Source organism: Leopardus geoffroyi, chromosome B2 (assembly GCF_018350155.1).
Source record: "Leopardus geoffroyi isolate Oge1 chromosome B2, O.geoffroyi_Oge1_pat1.0, whole genome shotgun sequence".
Lineage (NCBI taxonomy): Eukaryota > Metazoa > Chordata > Mammalia > Carnivora > Felidae > Leopardus > Leopardus geoffroyi.
Window position 1 is genome coordinate 98,768,975 of NC_059332.1, and position 15,647 is coordinate 98,784,621.

At 40.1% G+C, this 15,647-nt stretch overlaps 1 protein-coding gene and 1 long non-coding RNA gene across 5 annotated transcripts in view; one reads left to right on the forward strand and one right to left on the reverse strand.

Moving 5' to 3' along the window:
- The first annotated feature begins 9 nt into the window (after nt 1–9).
- LOC123608847 lies at nt 10–13,698 on the forward strand. The gene is made up of 3 exons (XR_006717474.1): nt 10–430; nt 821–1,023; nt 13,650–13,698. It is a non-coding gene; the product is annotated as an uncharacterized LOC123608847 (long non-coding RNA).
- The window catches only part of PPIL6 (peptidylprolyl isomerase like 6), a 31,954-nt gene continuing 25,910 nt past the window's right edge, over nt 9,604–15,647 (reverse strand). For 3 of the 4 annotated variants that reach the window (XM_045499250.1, XM_045499249.1, XM_045499248.1), the window contains 2 exons: nt 14,168–14,303; nt 9,604–9,800 (listed from right to left, as the gene is read on the reverse strand). In XM_045499250.1, the coding sequence (XP_045355206.1) occupies nt 9,689–9,800; nt 14,168–14,303 (248 nt within the window). In that variant the 3' untranslated portion in view covers nt 9,604–9,688. Of the gene's footprint in view, nt 9,801–10,997; nt 11,113–14,167; nt 14,304–15,647 lie in introns of all 4 variants that reach the window. The other variant, XR_006717472.1, reaches the window with a different exon arrangement.

The window sequence follows — 15,647 nt, forward strand, 5'->3', positions numbered from 1 at the left end:
TGTCCGCCCGGCTGTGGTTTTCGTGGAGTGCACTTAGAATCAGGACGTGAATTAAGTTTGTGGTGTGTTCCCGCATTCCGAGGGTGCTTGCACAGAACTTTAGTGGGACCCGCGCTTCTGTCCTTTGAAAATTGGTTTTTCTGGAAATAACCCCGTGTTGGGATCCCCCAGGGAAATGAAGAAACCTCGTGGTTGAGTTTCTGCTCCGCCGCCCACCTAGGGTGAGCGGCTAAAACGCCGAAAGCGTCCTGCCTTCGAGCCAGAGCCGAACACCGTATACCTCTATCACACTTGCCCAACCTGTCTTTTCTGAATTTCTTTCTATTTCAGCCATTGGTAGCAGAAGCCAGTCAACGCCACCACTACACAAAGAATCAAAGACAAGCTGGGTTGGAAATCCGTCTGGTCCGTTCCCACCCCCACTTTGCAGGTGAGGAAACCGAGACTCCGAAAAAGTGACTTGACCGAAAAACGGTGCTTGGCAACAGGGCTGAATTTCGAAATGCCTGTTAATGTTCTGTAACTGCTCAGGTTTTTAGTAAGGGTGAGCGCCATCTGATGCCCAGTTTCACAAAATATTCACAATTGCAGCCGTGCTTATATTAAATAGTAAAAATTGGACTATAAAAGGTATTTTAATGCTGTTTTCAGTTATTTGTACTTATCATGCAAGTTCAATTATTCACATTTAACCCTAATAAAATAGCGCGAACGTTATTTGCTTTTTTTGAGATCTGCTTTGCTATGAAAAACCAAAAAAGTTGACTCCATAAACATTTTACCATTTTTTCCTCAACTTCAAATCTTCACTACTTTCTAGGATCTAACCAGTGGGGCTCTTTTGTACCCTGATGACTATGAACATTTGTTCTATTGACTACACTAGTTGGAGATTTGCTTGAATGTAAATAAGAAGCTGATGATGGTTGACCCAACCTATGGCTGGAAGAATGAGAGTGCAGCCAAGTACTTAAATGAGGTCCCATTATCGGCCTTTAGTGAACTGGCTGCTCTTCTCTCACGGTATGTTTCCCACAGCATGTATATAGCATATGACCGTCTGACACCCAAAGGAAGGCACTAGTAAACTTTTTTTTTTTTTTTAAGTTAAAAATATAATAGAAGTCTGTTTTCTTCCTATACTCCAGTGGATCAACTTGTTTACATCCTAGGATGAACACACCCCATTGTGGAGACCATTGTTTTATGATTTGTCACCTGGATGTTCAACTCTAGTCTTCAGATTTTTGATAAGAGAACATTTCACTCTCTTGTTTTAAACCTAGAGAAGCATTGGCTTATTTTATTTTACGTGGCATCTGTTAAGCTAGCTCAAGGAAGATTTTCAAAGTCATTTCAGTGTTCCGTAGCAAGGACTGGCATCTGTAACACAGCTTGTTTTTGTTTTTTTTAAGTTTTTATTTTGAGAGAGAGAGAGAGAGAGAGAGCGCACGTGAGCTAGTGGGAGAGGGGCAGAGAGAGAGGGAGAGAATCCCAAGCAGGCTCCGCACTGTCAGCACAGAACCCCACTCGGGGTGAGAACCCTGAGATCGTGACCTGAGCTGAAATCAAGAGTCAGATGCTTAACCAACTGAGCCACCCAGGCACCCCTGTAGCACAGTTTTGATAACATATATTAAACATTGTAATATTTAAATAAGTTTCAACAAAGATGATTGTAATAAATTAAAGATTAATAGTAAGCTAAAATTATAGATTCAATTTCTTATTAACACTGTGATTAGGATTGATGATAAACTAGAGATCCTGTCATTAGGAGGCTCTCCACTTTGGCTATGGATATGTCTTCCATAACTATTCCAGGGTTTCAGAAGGGAGCATTATACTTGACAGTTATTCTTAACCTTGACTGAACATAGAAATCACCTGGGAAGTTTTGAAAATTCCTGATGCCAGAGTACCAATTGAATTAGTCTGGAAAAATGCCTGGGCTCTCCACGTGTTTTTATTTATTTACCTTTTTAATGTCTTTATTTAACTTTGGGGGGGGGAGGGGCAGAGAAAGCGAGGGAGACACAGAATCCGAAACAAGCGCCAGGCTCTGAGCTGTCAGCACAGAGCCGGACGCGGGGCTTGAACTCGAGCTGTGAGATCATGACCTGAGCTGAAGTCGGACACTTAACCGACTGGGCCGCCCAGGTGCCCTTCTCCACATGTTTTTAATCTGCAACTTAGGTTGGGGTGCCTGGGTGGCTCAGTCGGTTAAGCAGCAGACTTCAGCTCAGGTCATGATCTCGAAGTTCATTGGTTCAAGCCCCCTGTCAGGCTCTGTGCTGACAGCTCAGAGCCTGGAACCTACTTCAGATTCTGTGTCTCCCTCTGTCTCTCTGCCCCTCCCCTGCTCGCGCTCTCTCTCTCTCTCTCTCTCTCAAAAATAAATAAACTCCCTCTCTCTCTGCCTCTCCCCTGCTCTCTCTCTCTCTCTCTCTTTCAAAAATAAACATTAAAAAAAATTTTGCAACTTAGGTTGAAAACCACAGCTTTACTCTTATTTCTCGAAGTGTGGTTCATGAACCCAGTGCACTCATACCTCCTGAAAATGTTTTAGAGATGCAAAATCTCAGGCCTCACCTCAGACCTCCTGAATGATAATCTGCATTTTTTTCAACATCCATGTGTACATGTGTTTTAAAGTTTGAGAAGCCTGCTTATTATAACCTGTGGAGAACTATTCTAGGTATCTAAATTGCTGCAGTTCCTGATAGTGAATCATCTACAAGATGACATTAAGCAAAACGTTCTGTAAAGTTTTTATTTGTTTTGTTTTGCATTACAAATAAATGTAAGGTCAGGGTACAAACACAAAACTCTTGGATATGGGTTCTGTCTAGGCTGGCACCTGAGACGTATTTATTTTTATTTCTATTCTGCTTCAAACCCGGTCTGCTAGAGTTTTTTTCCATTATATGCCTTAGTCCTTTAGGAAATGGAATCCTTTTTTCTAACATATTCCTAAGGAACAACCCCAGTTCAAGCTAAACTACACCCCAGGCAGCTTTCTGATACCCTGCACTAGCTACTGCTTCCCTCTGTGCCCAGGTATTCATTGTGTTCCTCCTGATCCTCTCTTGGAGAGCTGATTTCAACCAGAACACTCCCAGACGGACATTCTGGTTATTAAAATATTCAAGTGATTTTGTATTGACTGCTAACAGGGCACTGCCCTGAGCAGCCCAAGTGTCCCAGTCCCCCCATCCCAAGATGCCTCTGCCTGTTGCCTCTCCTGCGGCGGGAGGCCTGAGCTCCAGTCCAGCAGGAGCTCCAGGACCCTGAACCAGGCCTCTAGTCACTGTCCCTTCTGATCGAGCAGTGTTGGCATACCTCTATGCCATCTTCATCTACCTTGACAAAATCAAAGTTTCTCGTCTCATCGTTTTTCCTCATTCTATTCTGTGGTCCATTTTGTATTTTGTAAGTTTTTCTTCCACATACCTGCCAGGCACAGGTCTCATAGATCTATGTCTTTAATACATCCTGGAGGTTCTCAACGTGTGGTCTCTAGACCAGCAGCATGAGTCTCACTTGGAAAGTGTTAAAAACGCAGATTCTCTGGCCCTCACCAGACCCAATGAATCGGAAATGGGGGTGAGGCTCTGGAACCTGTATTTTGTTGATAGGCTCAAGCATTTCTTATTCATACTGAAGCAAAAGAACCTATTATTTACATTTTCAAAGCCCTCTCTAATCAATTCCACACTTCGTACTTTATGTGGTATATGTTTCTGTTGAGTTTGTTACAGACGTTTTGTATGATATAAAATTTATTTGAGATATGGACTGACTAGATTGGCCAATTTAAGATTCCATTTTAGGAAGGGTGGTTGATAATATAATTACTATAGTACTTTAAAAAATGAGTTTCCATACAGAGAGCATATCACTAGGTGTGATGGAGATCCATTAAAAATAATTTTTTTTAATGTTTATTTTTGAGAGAGAGAGAGACCGAGTGTCATCAGGGGAGGGGCAAAGAGAGAGGGAGACACAGAATCTGAAGCAGGCTCCAGGCTCTGAGCTGTCAGCACACAATCTGAAGGATGGAGATCCATTTTAATTTTGAGTATATACCTTTTAATAAATTTAGTCAATTGAAAATGAATGTGATGTTAGGGACAATAGCTAAGACTGAACATAAGAGGGACTTGATGTTTCTTGAAGTGATGATGATATTTTTTGTCAGTGGCAGCTTGACTGGCTTTTGCAGGTTAACGTTCCAGAAGGGAAACTAATTTTTATCAAATAGCTGCTATGTGTTAAGCATCAGCAGAAGTGTCTTCACATATTATCTCAATTAATCATCAAACTGCTGTGAGATACAAGTACCCCTATTTTACTAATGAAATTGAAACCCAAAAGTTGATAGAGTTGTTACTGATTTTATAAATTTAGTCAGAGAATCACTAAAGTTTTAGAGGCAGAGGGAGCTAATATCTTCTTTACTTCTATCTTTTCTTTCTACAACTGAGGAAAGTGAAAGGCTAAGTGATTTGACTGCCACATTGCTAGGCAACTGGGACTAAAACACTCCTAATTTAAAATATGTACAAAATGCAAAAACTCAGAATATGGAACCCTGAGGTTGCCAGACTATTCATTCATTAACAGATAACTGGCATGGTTTGCAGTTGGAGCAAACAAATTCTTTAGATAGAATTTCATTTTTTTTATTTTTTTATTTTATTTATTTTTTATTTTATTTAAATCCAAGCTAGTAATATAGAGTGAGTATTGGTTTCAGAAGTAGAACACAGTGATTCATCGCTCACATATAACACCCAGAGCTCATCCCAGCAAGTGCCCTCCTTAATGCCCATCACCCATTTGGCCCAATTCCCTACCCACCTCCCCTCCAGCAACCCTCAGTTTCTTCTCTGTATTTAAGAGTCTCTTACGGTTTGCCTCCCTCTCTGTTTTTCTCTTATTTTTCCTTCCCTTCCCCTATGTTCATCTGTTTTGTTTCTTAAATTCCACATATGAGTGAAAGCATATGATATTTATCTTTGATTTATTTTGCTTAGCATAATACACCCTGTTTCCATCCACGTTGTTGCAAATGGCAAGATTTCACTCTTTTGATTGCCAAGTAATATTCCAGTGTGTGTGTGTATGCCACATCATCTTTATCCATGCATCAGACAATGGACAACATTTGGGCCCTTTCCATAATTTGGCTATTGTTGATAGAGCTGCTATAAATGTTAGGGCACATGTGCCCCTATGAATCAGCATTTTTGCATCCTTTGGATAAATACCTAGTAGTGCGATTGCTGAGTCGTATGGTAGCTGTATTTTTCATTTTTTGAGGAACTTCCATACTGTTCTCCACAGTGGCTGCACCAGTTTGCATTCTCACCAGCAGTGTAAAAGGGGTCCTCTTTCTCCACATCCTCGTCAACATTTGTTGTTGCTTGAGTTGTTCATTTTAGCCAGTCTGACAGGTGTGAGATGGTAGATAGAATTTTTTTTTTTATTGGTGGGAAATATTTATTCAAACTAACATAGGTAAAGACTTAATGTCTTTGCTATATTGGAAAAATATTTACATTATTATAGAAAAATAGCTAAATTTCCTGAAGAAGTAATTCACAGAAGTGCATATCGTTAGTACACTTTTTTTTTAACTTTCCACACTTTTTTATTTTTATTTTTTATTTTTTTAAATTTACATCCAAATTAGCATATAGTGCAACAATGATTTCAGGAGTAGATTCCTTAGTGCCCCTTACCCATTTAGCCCATCCCTCCCCAAAACCTCTCCAGTAACCCTCTGTTTGTTCTCCATATTTAAGAGTCTCTTCTGTTTTGTCCCCCTCCCTGTTTTTATATTATTTTTGTTTCCCTTCCCTTATGTTCATCTGTTTTGTCTCTTAAAGTCCACATATGAGTGAAATATGATTTTTGTCTTTCTCTGACTAATTTCACTTAGCATAATACCCTCTAGTTCCATCCACGTAGTTGCAAATGGCAAGATTTCATTCTTTTTGATTCCAAGTAATACTCCATTGTGTGTGTGTGTGTGTGTGTGTGTGTGTGTGTGTGTGTGTGTGAATACCACATCTTCTTTATCCATTCATCCATCGGTGGACATTTGGGCTCTTTCCATACTTTGGCTATTGTTGATAGTGCTGCTATAAACATGGGGGGTGCATGTTTCCCTCCGAAACAGCACACCTGTATCCCATGGATAAATGCCTAGTAGTGCAATTGCTGGGTCGTAGGGTAGTTCTATTTTTGTTTTTTTGAGGAACCTCCATCCTGTTTTCCAGAGTGGCTGCCCCAGCTTGCATTCCCAGGTAGATAGAATTTTAAATGTTTGTCTCAAATTTCCCAAAATAAGAAAAATGTCCAGATACCACACTCCCCTTATTCACATGGCTTAATGTAAGACACGGCATACATGTTAGACTTTGCCATACTAGCAATTAGGGAAAGGTCACAAAATTAACATTTTGTATACAAGTCCCCAGAATGCCTTTACTCTCTTATTTGTAGACATGGAAGAATCTAGAATTCCTTCTGTTTAATCAAAGGGAGAGTCTTAAAATTTTGTTATATTAAACAAAATTTGGAGTTAATTGGGATAAGCTTTTGAGTCCTTGAACCAGTTTCTCCAAATGACATGGCTAAACATACACATCATCCTAATACAGAATACATTTTTTTTAAGTTTATTCATTTATTTTAGAGGGAGAGAGCACACCAGCACAAGCAGGGGAGGGGTAGAGAGAGAGGGAGAGAGAGAATCCCAAGCAGGCTCCGCACTGCCAGCATGGAGCTCAGCATGGGGCTCAAACTCAAGAAATGTGAGATCATGACCTGAGCTGAAATCCAGAGTCAGTACTTAACTGAGCCACCAGACACCCCAATACAGAATACATTTTAATACAGAAGTATTACTGGGTGTACCTTTATTAATTTTTTTTTATGTTTATTTTTGAAACAGAGACAGGGTGAGAGCAGGGGAGGTGAGAGAGGGAGACACAGAATCCAAAGTAGGCTCCAGGCTCTGAGCTGTCAGCACAGAGCCCAACGTGGGGCTCACACCCACAAACTGCAAGATCATGACCTAAGCTGAAGTCAGGTGCTCAACCGACTGAGCCACCCAGGAGCCCCACAGTGTGTACCCTTAAATGCTGGTAATAAGAACCACTGCATACACAGATTTGTGATTAAACTCTCCACACAGCCTGAGAGTAGGAAGTGGAAGCAAAGAAAGGGACCATGAACTTGCCATCCTTTAGAAGGTTGGCAGAGTTCTACCTTTACATTTCAAGTGAGTTGAAAAATAAAGGGAGGTGGAATCCGTTTCTTAACCCATGCAGATACCACAATTCTTTCATATCAGATAAAATGCTTAATTACCTAGTATATGGGTTCATTGCCAGTAAGAATTCCTCTGCTGCTTGTTATTACATGACTAATGCTTGTAATTTGTTTTAAGCAGGATCTCTGCAAAGCATCAGTTTCATTCATCACATGCTTCACTAGTTGGTGAGAGTCTCTGTGGCAGTCCTAGCCCCACTTTGAGATGTCACCAGTGTGACCAGAGGAACCCATCCAAAGGCCCAGAGAGGATCTGGGGACTTCATATAAACAGCTTAACCTCTCAGGTTGGCTGAAACTCTTCAGAATAGAGGAAGAGGAGGTATCTCCTCTTCACTGTTTCCCAAATCTGGCTATTAATCAGTCATTGAGGAGCTTTTAAAAAATACAACTTCCCAGGCCACACCCTGAAAGTTCTACCCAGTAATTTGTCAAGCATACATTTGATGAGCATATACAGCATAAAAGGTCCTATTCTAGGTCCTGCATACAAATTATTGATTCTGTGAACCCTCACAACAACTCTATGTGGTAGGTCCTCTGCTTTGACATGAAGAAATAGAGACACATTGAGGTTCTTGCCTGAGTCCATGCATCCAGGGGATGGCAGAGCTAGGATTCAAACCCAGGCTGTCTGGCTCCATAACACACATTCTTAACACTATACTGCCTCTGGGTCACTTGAGAATGTGCAGCATGCCTTCTCCCCACCCATCTCCGATCTTAGTATAAAAGCATATACCAAATAACAATAAAGCTGTTATTTAAGAAAAAAAAAAAAAAGGCAAGCATATTCCAGTTGTCAGGAGTTAGGGATGGGTGGTGGGGAGCAGGGGAGTAGGTATAAAGGGGTAGCCCAAGGGAGGTCTTTTTGAAAAGATCTGTGTCTTGACTGTGGTATCAGTCACATGAACCTACACATGATAAAATGATAACACACATGGTACCAATGTCAGTTCCCTGGTTTTGATATTATACTATAGTTGTGTAAGATAATGTCCATTGGAGAACCTGGGTGATTGGTACACAAGACTGCTCTGTACTATTTTTGCAACTTCCTGTAAATGTATAGTCATTTCAAACTGAAAAGTAAAAAGCATATGCCTACTTTTGGCAACCCCCAAGTCAATTAGAGGTCTGTCTCCTTAAGATTGGCTTAAAGAGAGATCATTCTTGGAAGACAGACCTTCCACTAAGGGTAAGAAAAGCTCAATCAATGGCTTTGGGCAGAGCATGAATGCACTGGTGGTGGTGGTGGAGGTAGCTGAGTGAGGTCATCACTAACAGAGTCACACACTTCAGTGACTACACAGAAGGGGCTGAAACCAGTTACTTATGTCTTGTAGTGAATCCCAAATGACTAGTGCCCAGCTGACTTAGGAAGCTCCAGGTTGAGCTGAATGAATGCACAGAGTCCCTACGCCATATTTAGAGACTCTGACTCAGTAGATCAAGGACAGGGTCCAGCAGTCTCTGTTTTAAATGTTCCCCAGGTGATGGGTTTGAGAATCTTAGATTAAGGAGCAGCTGATAAAGCTAGATCCCCAATAACATCTCAGGAGTGTCAACCACCACAGGGTTGATTTGGGTTGGGATGAACAGTCCAAGCTCTTGGTTTTCATATGGTTGGTATGGTCAGAGACAACTATTCTTTTCATGTCATATAGAAACATCGAAAGTATATGCCCTTTTCTGCATGCTGTGTATAAACAATGAAATATTACAATGAATTTATCTATTGCCTCTTTTCTATTTGGTCATTTACCAAGTTTCTCAGGGTAGAAAATGTATTTTATAAACAACATAATTCTGTTAAAAATGTTTTAGGATTGGAAGGCCATTAGGTGCCCTGCTAAATTAAGAATGGTTTGGCTTACAAGTAGCAAAATAATCAACCAATAGTAACATAAGCAAGCAGGGGTCTATTTGTCTCACAGGAAAAAGTCCAGAGATAGGTGCTTGCTGGAATTGGTTCTGCAGCTCAAGAGCTGGGACTGACATCTCTAGTTTTCTTGACCTTTCCTTCGCAGCTCCATGCTGTCTGTGTTCAAGACTGGATGAAGGGAAGGGGCAGGACCACTGGCATTCTATTCCTGTCTCACTGGCCAGATGGTATCCCATGGCCATGACTAGCTGCAAAGGAGGCTGGGGAATGAAGTGTTTTGCTTTTATAGTCTTTATGGCAGAGGCAGGAAGGAAAAATGGGGAGGGGTTAGGTGTCGGGTGGGCCAACCTACAGCAGTCTGCACAGCTTTCAAATTAAATTTTATCAGGCACTGTTTAATTAAATACAGAAACAGCTTATCAGACGCGTAATAAGTTGTCAGAAAATATTGTATGAAAATCAGGCATAAAGATCTCCACTGTCAACAATCATACAGCATTGTTTTGGTCTTTCATTCTCTGTTGGAACCAATTCTAGTTTTTGAAGAACTTGTGTTCCTTCAATCAATTGCCTATGTAGGAGGAAAAAATGGAAAACTTAGTCATAAATTTTCACACTTAGCTTCCATTCCTAAATTGAGTCCTATCTTGTTTAGCTGAGGCTAGTTTGTATGAATTAGATTAACATCTGTCATAAATATCATTAATAGCTGTAGATGAGTCCACTTTGCCATGGCTCCTTCACATCTGTTCTGGGATCAGAACAGACTGAAATCTGTCATTCTCACTGCTGTCAGAATGATCTCTTAAACATGCAAATCTAAAAAAAAAAAAATGCAAGTCTGATCTCACCTCCCTGTTAAAACACTTCAATAATTTCCCATTATTCTTGTGATAAAGACCAAAAATGTCTACCATGGCCTGCCATGGCCGGCCTCCCCACTGCCCTCCAGTGCTGTCCTATGGTGTGCTCCCTTCGTTCTCTGCCTCAGCTGGACTGGCTTCAGTACCTCAGTATCCCATGTTGCTTTCCAGCCACATCTGTCTGTTTTGCTCCTGCCCCCCACTTCCCTCAGCATCACTCCACAGGGAAGTTTCCCAGGGCCCACCTCTGCTTATGTCAAGCTCCCAGTCTTATGGGAATTATCAGGGTTAACTTGACATTTATTTGTATGATTCTTTGATTAATTTTTGATTCTCCCATGAAGACATGGTTCATGCTTTTACTTAATACTCAATGCCTAACGTAATGTAGGCACCTAATCAACATCCACTGAATACATGACTAAAAGTTCAAAGCCATGGTAGTTTGGATCTCCAGACATTCACCAGCCATGAGCTGGAATTTCCCTGAGTAGAGCTAGACTTCTGATGGTTCTCTCAATTGAAAGCAACATGGACCAGAGAGTCAACCCTAAACATAGCCATCCAATCAGTTCTAAAATCCTAGTTGTTTTTCTAGACCTTCACTGCCCAACATGGTAGCCACTGGCCACATGGGGCTATTTTAATTTAAAATTTAGTAAAATATAGTTCCTCAATTTTACTACTCATATTTTGAGTGCTCAATGGCCACATGTGGCTGGTGGCTATCATACATACTGGACAGCACAGATTATGGTACGTTTGCATCACTGCAGAAAATTCTGTTAGATACCACCACTCTAGACTCTTCCCATGACCTCACCATGACCATTTAAATGGTCATAAAGTCTTGTTGAATCTAACTTCCAACTACTTCTTGAATTTTCTGTTCTTCCCTTGCTTACCTGTACTGCCAGTGCCTTGTGGCCCAGGACTTCATTTATGGCACTATTATCATCGCTTCTTAACTGGCCTTTCTGCCTTCATTTTCATCCTTTGCCAATTAATTCCTCGCTTCTTCTAAAAAGATTTTTTTCAAAATAAGAACCTGGTCGCGTTGTTCCCAATTAAAAATTCTTCCGTGGCTTCCCATCCCCTTTGGGTGGGGAATCTCTGCTCAGCAGAATGGCATTCATAGCCCTTTGGGACCTGGGCCTACCTCCTCTTCTCCACTTTCCTTTCTCTCCATTCTCCACTAGGTACTAAGCTCTAGCCAGATCAAATGGTAAAGCCTTCTGCCAAAGCTCTTCGCTCTTCTTAAAATTTTATTTTACTCATTTTGATGCCAGCCTTCTCTGCCTAACTTCTGTGTGAATTTCAGTACTCATCTCACCTTCTCATGAAGCTTTCTATGACCCTTCCCCCATTTGGGCATCCCCTATAAAGAAATTAATTCCCCCCACCACTGTCCCCAACATACACCCTTTCTACTTATGCATGTATGAATGGAGATTTTACAGCTTTGTATTTTGATATTCTTTCCCTGTGAAACCACTGGGGTAAGACTGTGGGTTGATACAGTCTCCTCTGAAGGCAATTCCTAGTGTTATCCATCTATCTGAAGGGGCAAGTTGATGTATCAGAAACTAGGGCTCAAAAGGAGGGGAAATTTCTCTTTCTGGACCTTGCTAATCATGTCTGGGCTTCCAGAAGGTCAGATAAACCTGGGAATGCTCTGAGATGATAGGAAGAGAAAGCATTAACACTAGAGGCAGTCCTATAGTGGGGAAGGATGGTACCCCTGAAACAGTTACACTTTGTTGGAGTATCTACTTGCCTATTATGGTATTACCTGTCTGCTTCTGCCTAGTGTTCTTTAAGGTCTTGTTTAAATATTTCAGTTCAGACTCCGCTGTGATTTGGAGATTTCAGGGATTAACTGAGCTAGAACAATAAAAGAGGTGTAGTGCCTCCCTAAAACCAGTGTGGTGGTAACAACAAAAATGAGTGAGCAAGATTCCCCTGGAGGATGGTGAATCCCATGGAAAACAGCAATCATCAAAAGGAGATCACATCCTCCATTCCACTGCCACCCTCTAGGGATCTGCGTTCACTTTTACTGATGGAGTTGGAGGGTGTTGTTTTCTCTCTGTCTCCTGTATCCCTGGTGCACTCTTTACAGAACGGGCACAGCCCAGGTCTGACTGACTTATAGCTGTTGGTTTTCTAATACACTGGAGACTCCCTAAAGGGCAGAAATTGTGCCTCTTCACTCTTTCCCCAGGACTGAGCACCATGACTGGCATATAGTAGGTATCTAATAAAATGCTGGTTGAATGAATGAATCAGGAGGCTAACAGAAGTGAAAGCTGAAAAAATATGTGGGGCCAGACAGTAAAAGCCCTGAATGCCACTCTAGACTTTAAGCTGTATGCATCTGGGGGCGGGGGGGGGGGGGGGGAGGGGGGGGGAAGGAGGAGGCATTAAACCTTTTAAAGCAGTCATGTTTGTGATGAGAGAGGTACCTTTTGGAAAGATGTGAAGGATCACCTAAGCATGTGATTAAGATGGCACGAGGATATTTAGGGGCGCCTGGGTGGCTCAGTCGGTTAAGCGTCCGACTTCAGCTCAGGTCACGATCTCACAGTCCGTGAGTTCGAGCCCCGCGTCGGGCTCTGGGCTGATGGCCCAGAGCCTGGAGCCTGGTTCTGATTCTGTGTCTCCCTCTCTCTCTGCTCCTCCCCCGTTCATGCTCTGTCTCTCTCTGTCTCAAAAATAAATAAACGTTAAAAAAAAAAGATGGCACGAGGATATTTAAATGATCCAGGAAATTGTGAGGGTTATTTGGATTTCAAAATAATTGAAGAATGCTCATTTTCAAAATTAGAATGCAGCTTATTAGGACCAGGGAAAATAGAAGACAACACATCATTTTAGGTTATGCATTGATTAATATAAAATCATCTCTTTTTTGAAAGAAATCTTTGGATGAAAATATACTTTCTGCTTTTTCAATCTAGAAATATCACTTGCATTACAGTGAAGGAATAATTGTGGTTAAAATTAAAACTGCTGTGAAATTTCATGGGAAGAAGAGTCAGCAATTATTTCTATGGAGTGGCTGGAATAATCTAATACTTATTCAGAAAAGTTCTAATGCTCTGCATCATTTCAGGGAAGACCAAGTAAACTTCAATTTATATTGACCTCACTAATAAGACATCATTAGATTGATAAAGAGTATATTCATCATCCATTTTAGGTCCACATGCCTATAAGCAACTTGATAATATATTCTAATAATTATTCCCTGAGATGTTTCCATATTTTAAATTGTTCAGTTAAAAAAGTTACTTGTAATTTGGAGTGTTCGTCTATCTCTTCAAAATGTTCATGTACAGTATTTAAATGGCTTCACCTCATTTTTGCATCTAGATATATCTACATTATTAAGCACTATGGTATTATTCATAATAAATAGGAAGATAATATCCTTGAGGCTGAAGATAGAAGGATGGGTGGATGGATGGATGGATGGATGGATGGATGGATGGATGGTCAGAACATTATAATGGCTGTGCCTAAATGGTTTCTGTGGTTTGTATGTTTTTAAGTAGGCTTTGCAACCAGCACAGAGCCCAAAGCGGGGCTTGAACTCATGACCTGAGATCAAGACCTGAGCAGAGATCAAGAGTCAGACACTTAACCAACTGAGCCACCCAGGTACCCCTCTGTTTTTTAAAGATAGCAAGCTTGTTATGAAATATTCATTCTAAATGTTTGTCTATATTTATATTATTTTTGCTTTAAAATTCTATCCTCAGTTACTCATAAACCATATACCAAATCTTTTGGAACCACGTTTTTACATATGTAAGTATTATAATTTTTTTGTTTAAAGTTTATTTGTTTATTTTGAGATAGAGAATGAGCAGGGGAGGGGCAGAGAGAGAGAGGAGAGAAAGAATCCCAAGCAGGCTCCGTGCTATCAGTGCAGAGCCTGACACAGGGCTTGAACCCATGAATTGTGAGATCATGACCTGAGCCGAAACCAAGAGTCAGATGCTCAACTGACTGAACCACCCAGACACCCCCATATATGAGTATTATACAGACAAACGTACAGCACACATACCCAAAAGCCACATATTTTCTGTCTAGATAGGGCGTTGGTTGTAGTGTGATGTAGAATTGTGACCCATTGCTGTGACGGCCTTTGTTGACCATTCCAAGAACTCCCCTCTTATCATGAGGAATTGAAAAGTTTTCATCTAGAAAATACAATAAATAGTAAGTCATTAAAATATTTCCAAATTGTGAATATTCTGTTTCATACTTCACTCAACTGGGCTGTTAAAAAAGATAACATAAAGTCTTATTAGAACTATTTGAACATTTCTTTACCTTTAGTTTATCATTACTGTAGCTAAAAACAAGTGTGCTAGGAAAATTAATAATGTAAAAGGAAGTACTTTAAATTAATAGTGTAAAAGGAAGTACATTGCTGAGGAATAAAGGTCAGCAAATTTTCTCGTGCTGTTTTGGCAACAGGACTTCATTCAGCCTACCAGCGTGATCATTAAAAATAATCCCCTTTGAGAAGGCTTTCGGATATGACCCTTCCCCTCATAGCATCTTATACAGACCTCTGTGGTAGTATTTATAACACTGTGTGATTGTTTACATGGTTTTTTCTTCTCTAGTATGTGCAGACAGGGACCTTGTCTCAATATAGCTTAACTCCTAGGGCCTCCTAGCACCTTATCTGGCATATATGTGGTCTTAAATGTTGAAGATGAAAGTAATTCATGCTGATTTTTAGTCTTCAAATAAATTTTAATCTCAAACCATCTATGGACCAAGTGGAAAGTGATTTTTTTTTTTTTTTTTAGTGTAAGGTTAACAAGTAAAGAGAATTATATGATGGTAAATTAGGTTACCATTTTCAGGAAGTGCCATTTTTAGCATGAAATAAGATTGACCTCCAAACTCAAAATACAGAAGGAAGTAGTAGAAGAGGAATTCACTAAAAGTTTTCAGTCAATAACGTTATAAAATTCTGGGAATTATTGAGAGATATGAACACTATCTGTCAATAAGCTTTTCTGAAACTGCAGTTGCTAAGTATTTAGTTTCAAAGCTAAACCAACTAAGCAATTAAGCCATATTTATGGTAGTTACTTTTAGCTTGTTAAGTTGCAAACTGAGTAAAAACCTCTGAAATCTTATGAAATGCAAATAAAGCATTTTTGTGTAAATGGTTCTATATAATTACATTGATGCTCCATATTCATTTCAGGGGAATTGAGAAATAATCCATTAATTTTACAGAAAATCGCATGGAATAGAAATCTGCCCAAAGATTCAGAGTTTTACCAAAATAGCATTTGTCATTGTTCTTAGATATTATGACAAATTTTTCTTTAATTCTGTAAGCAATAAGAAAATTTGTAGGGTTGTAACATTTTTACATTCTGTGATTATGGGAGAAATTTTAAAGCTTAATTAATTAACTTTTAAAGAGTTAATGTATGGGTATAGGCAGCCCCTGACTTACAAATTTAAAGTGTGTTCACCTGAAAAGATGTGCGAAAATTAAATAACTATGTTAACAA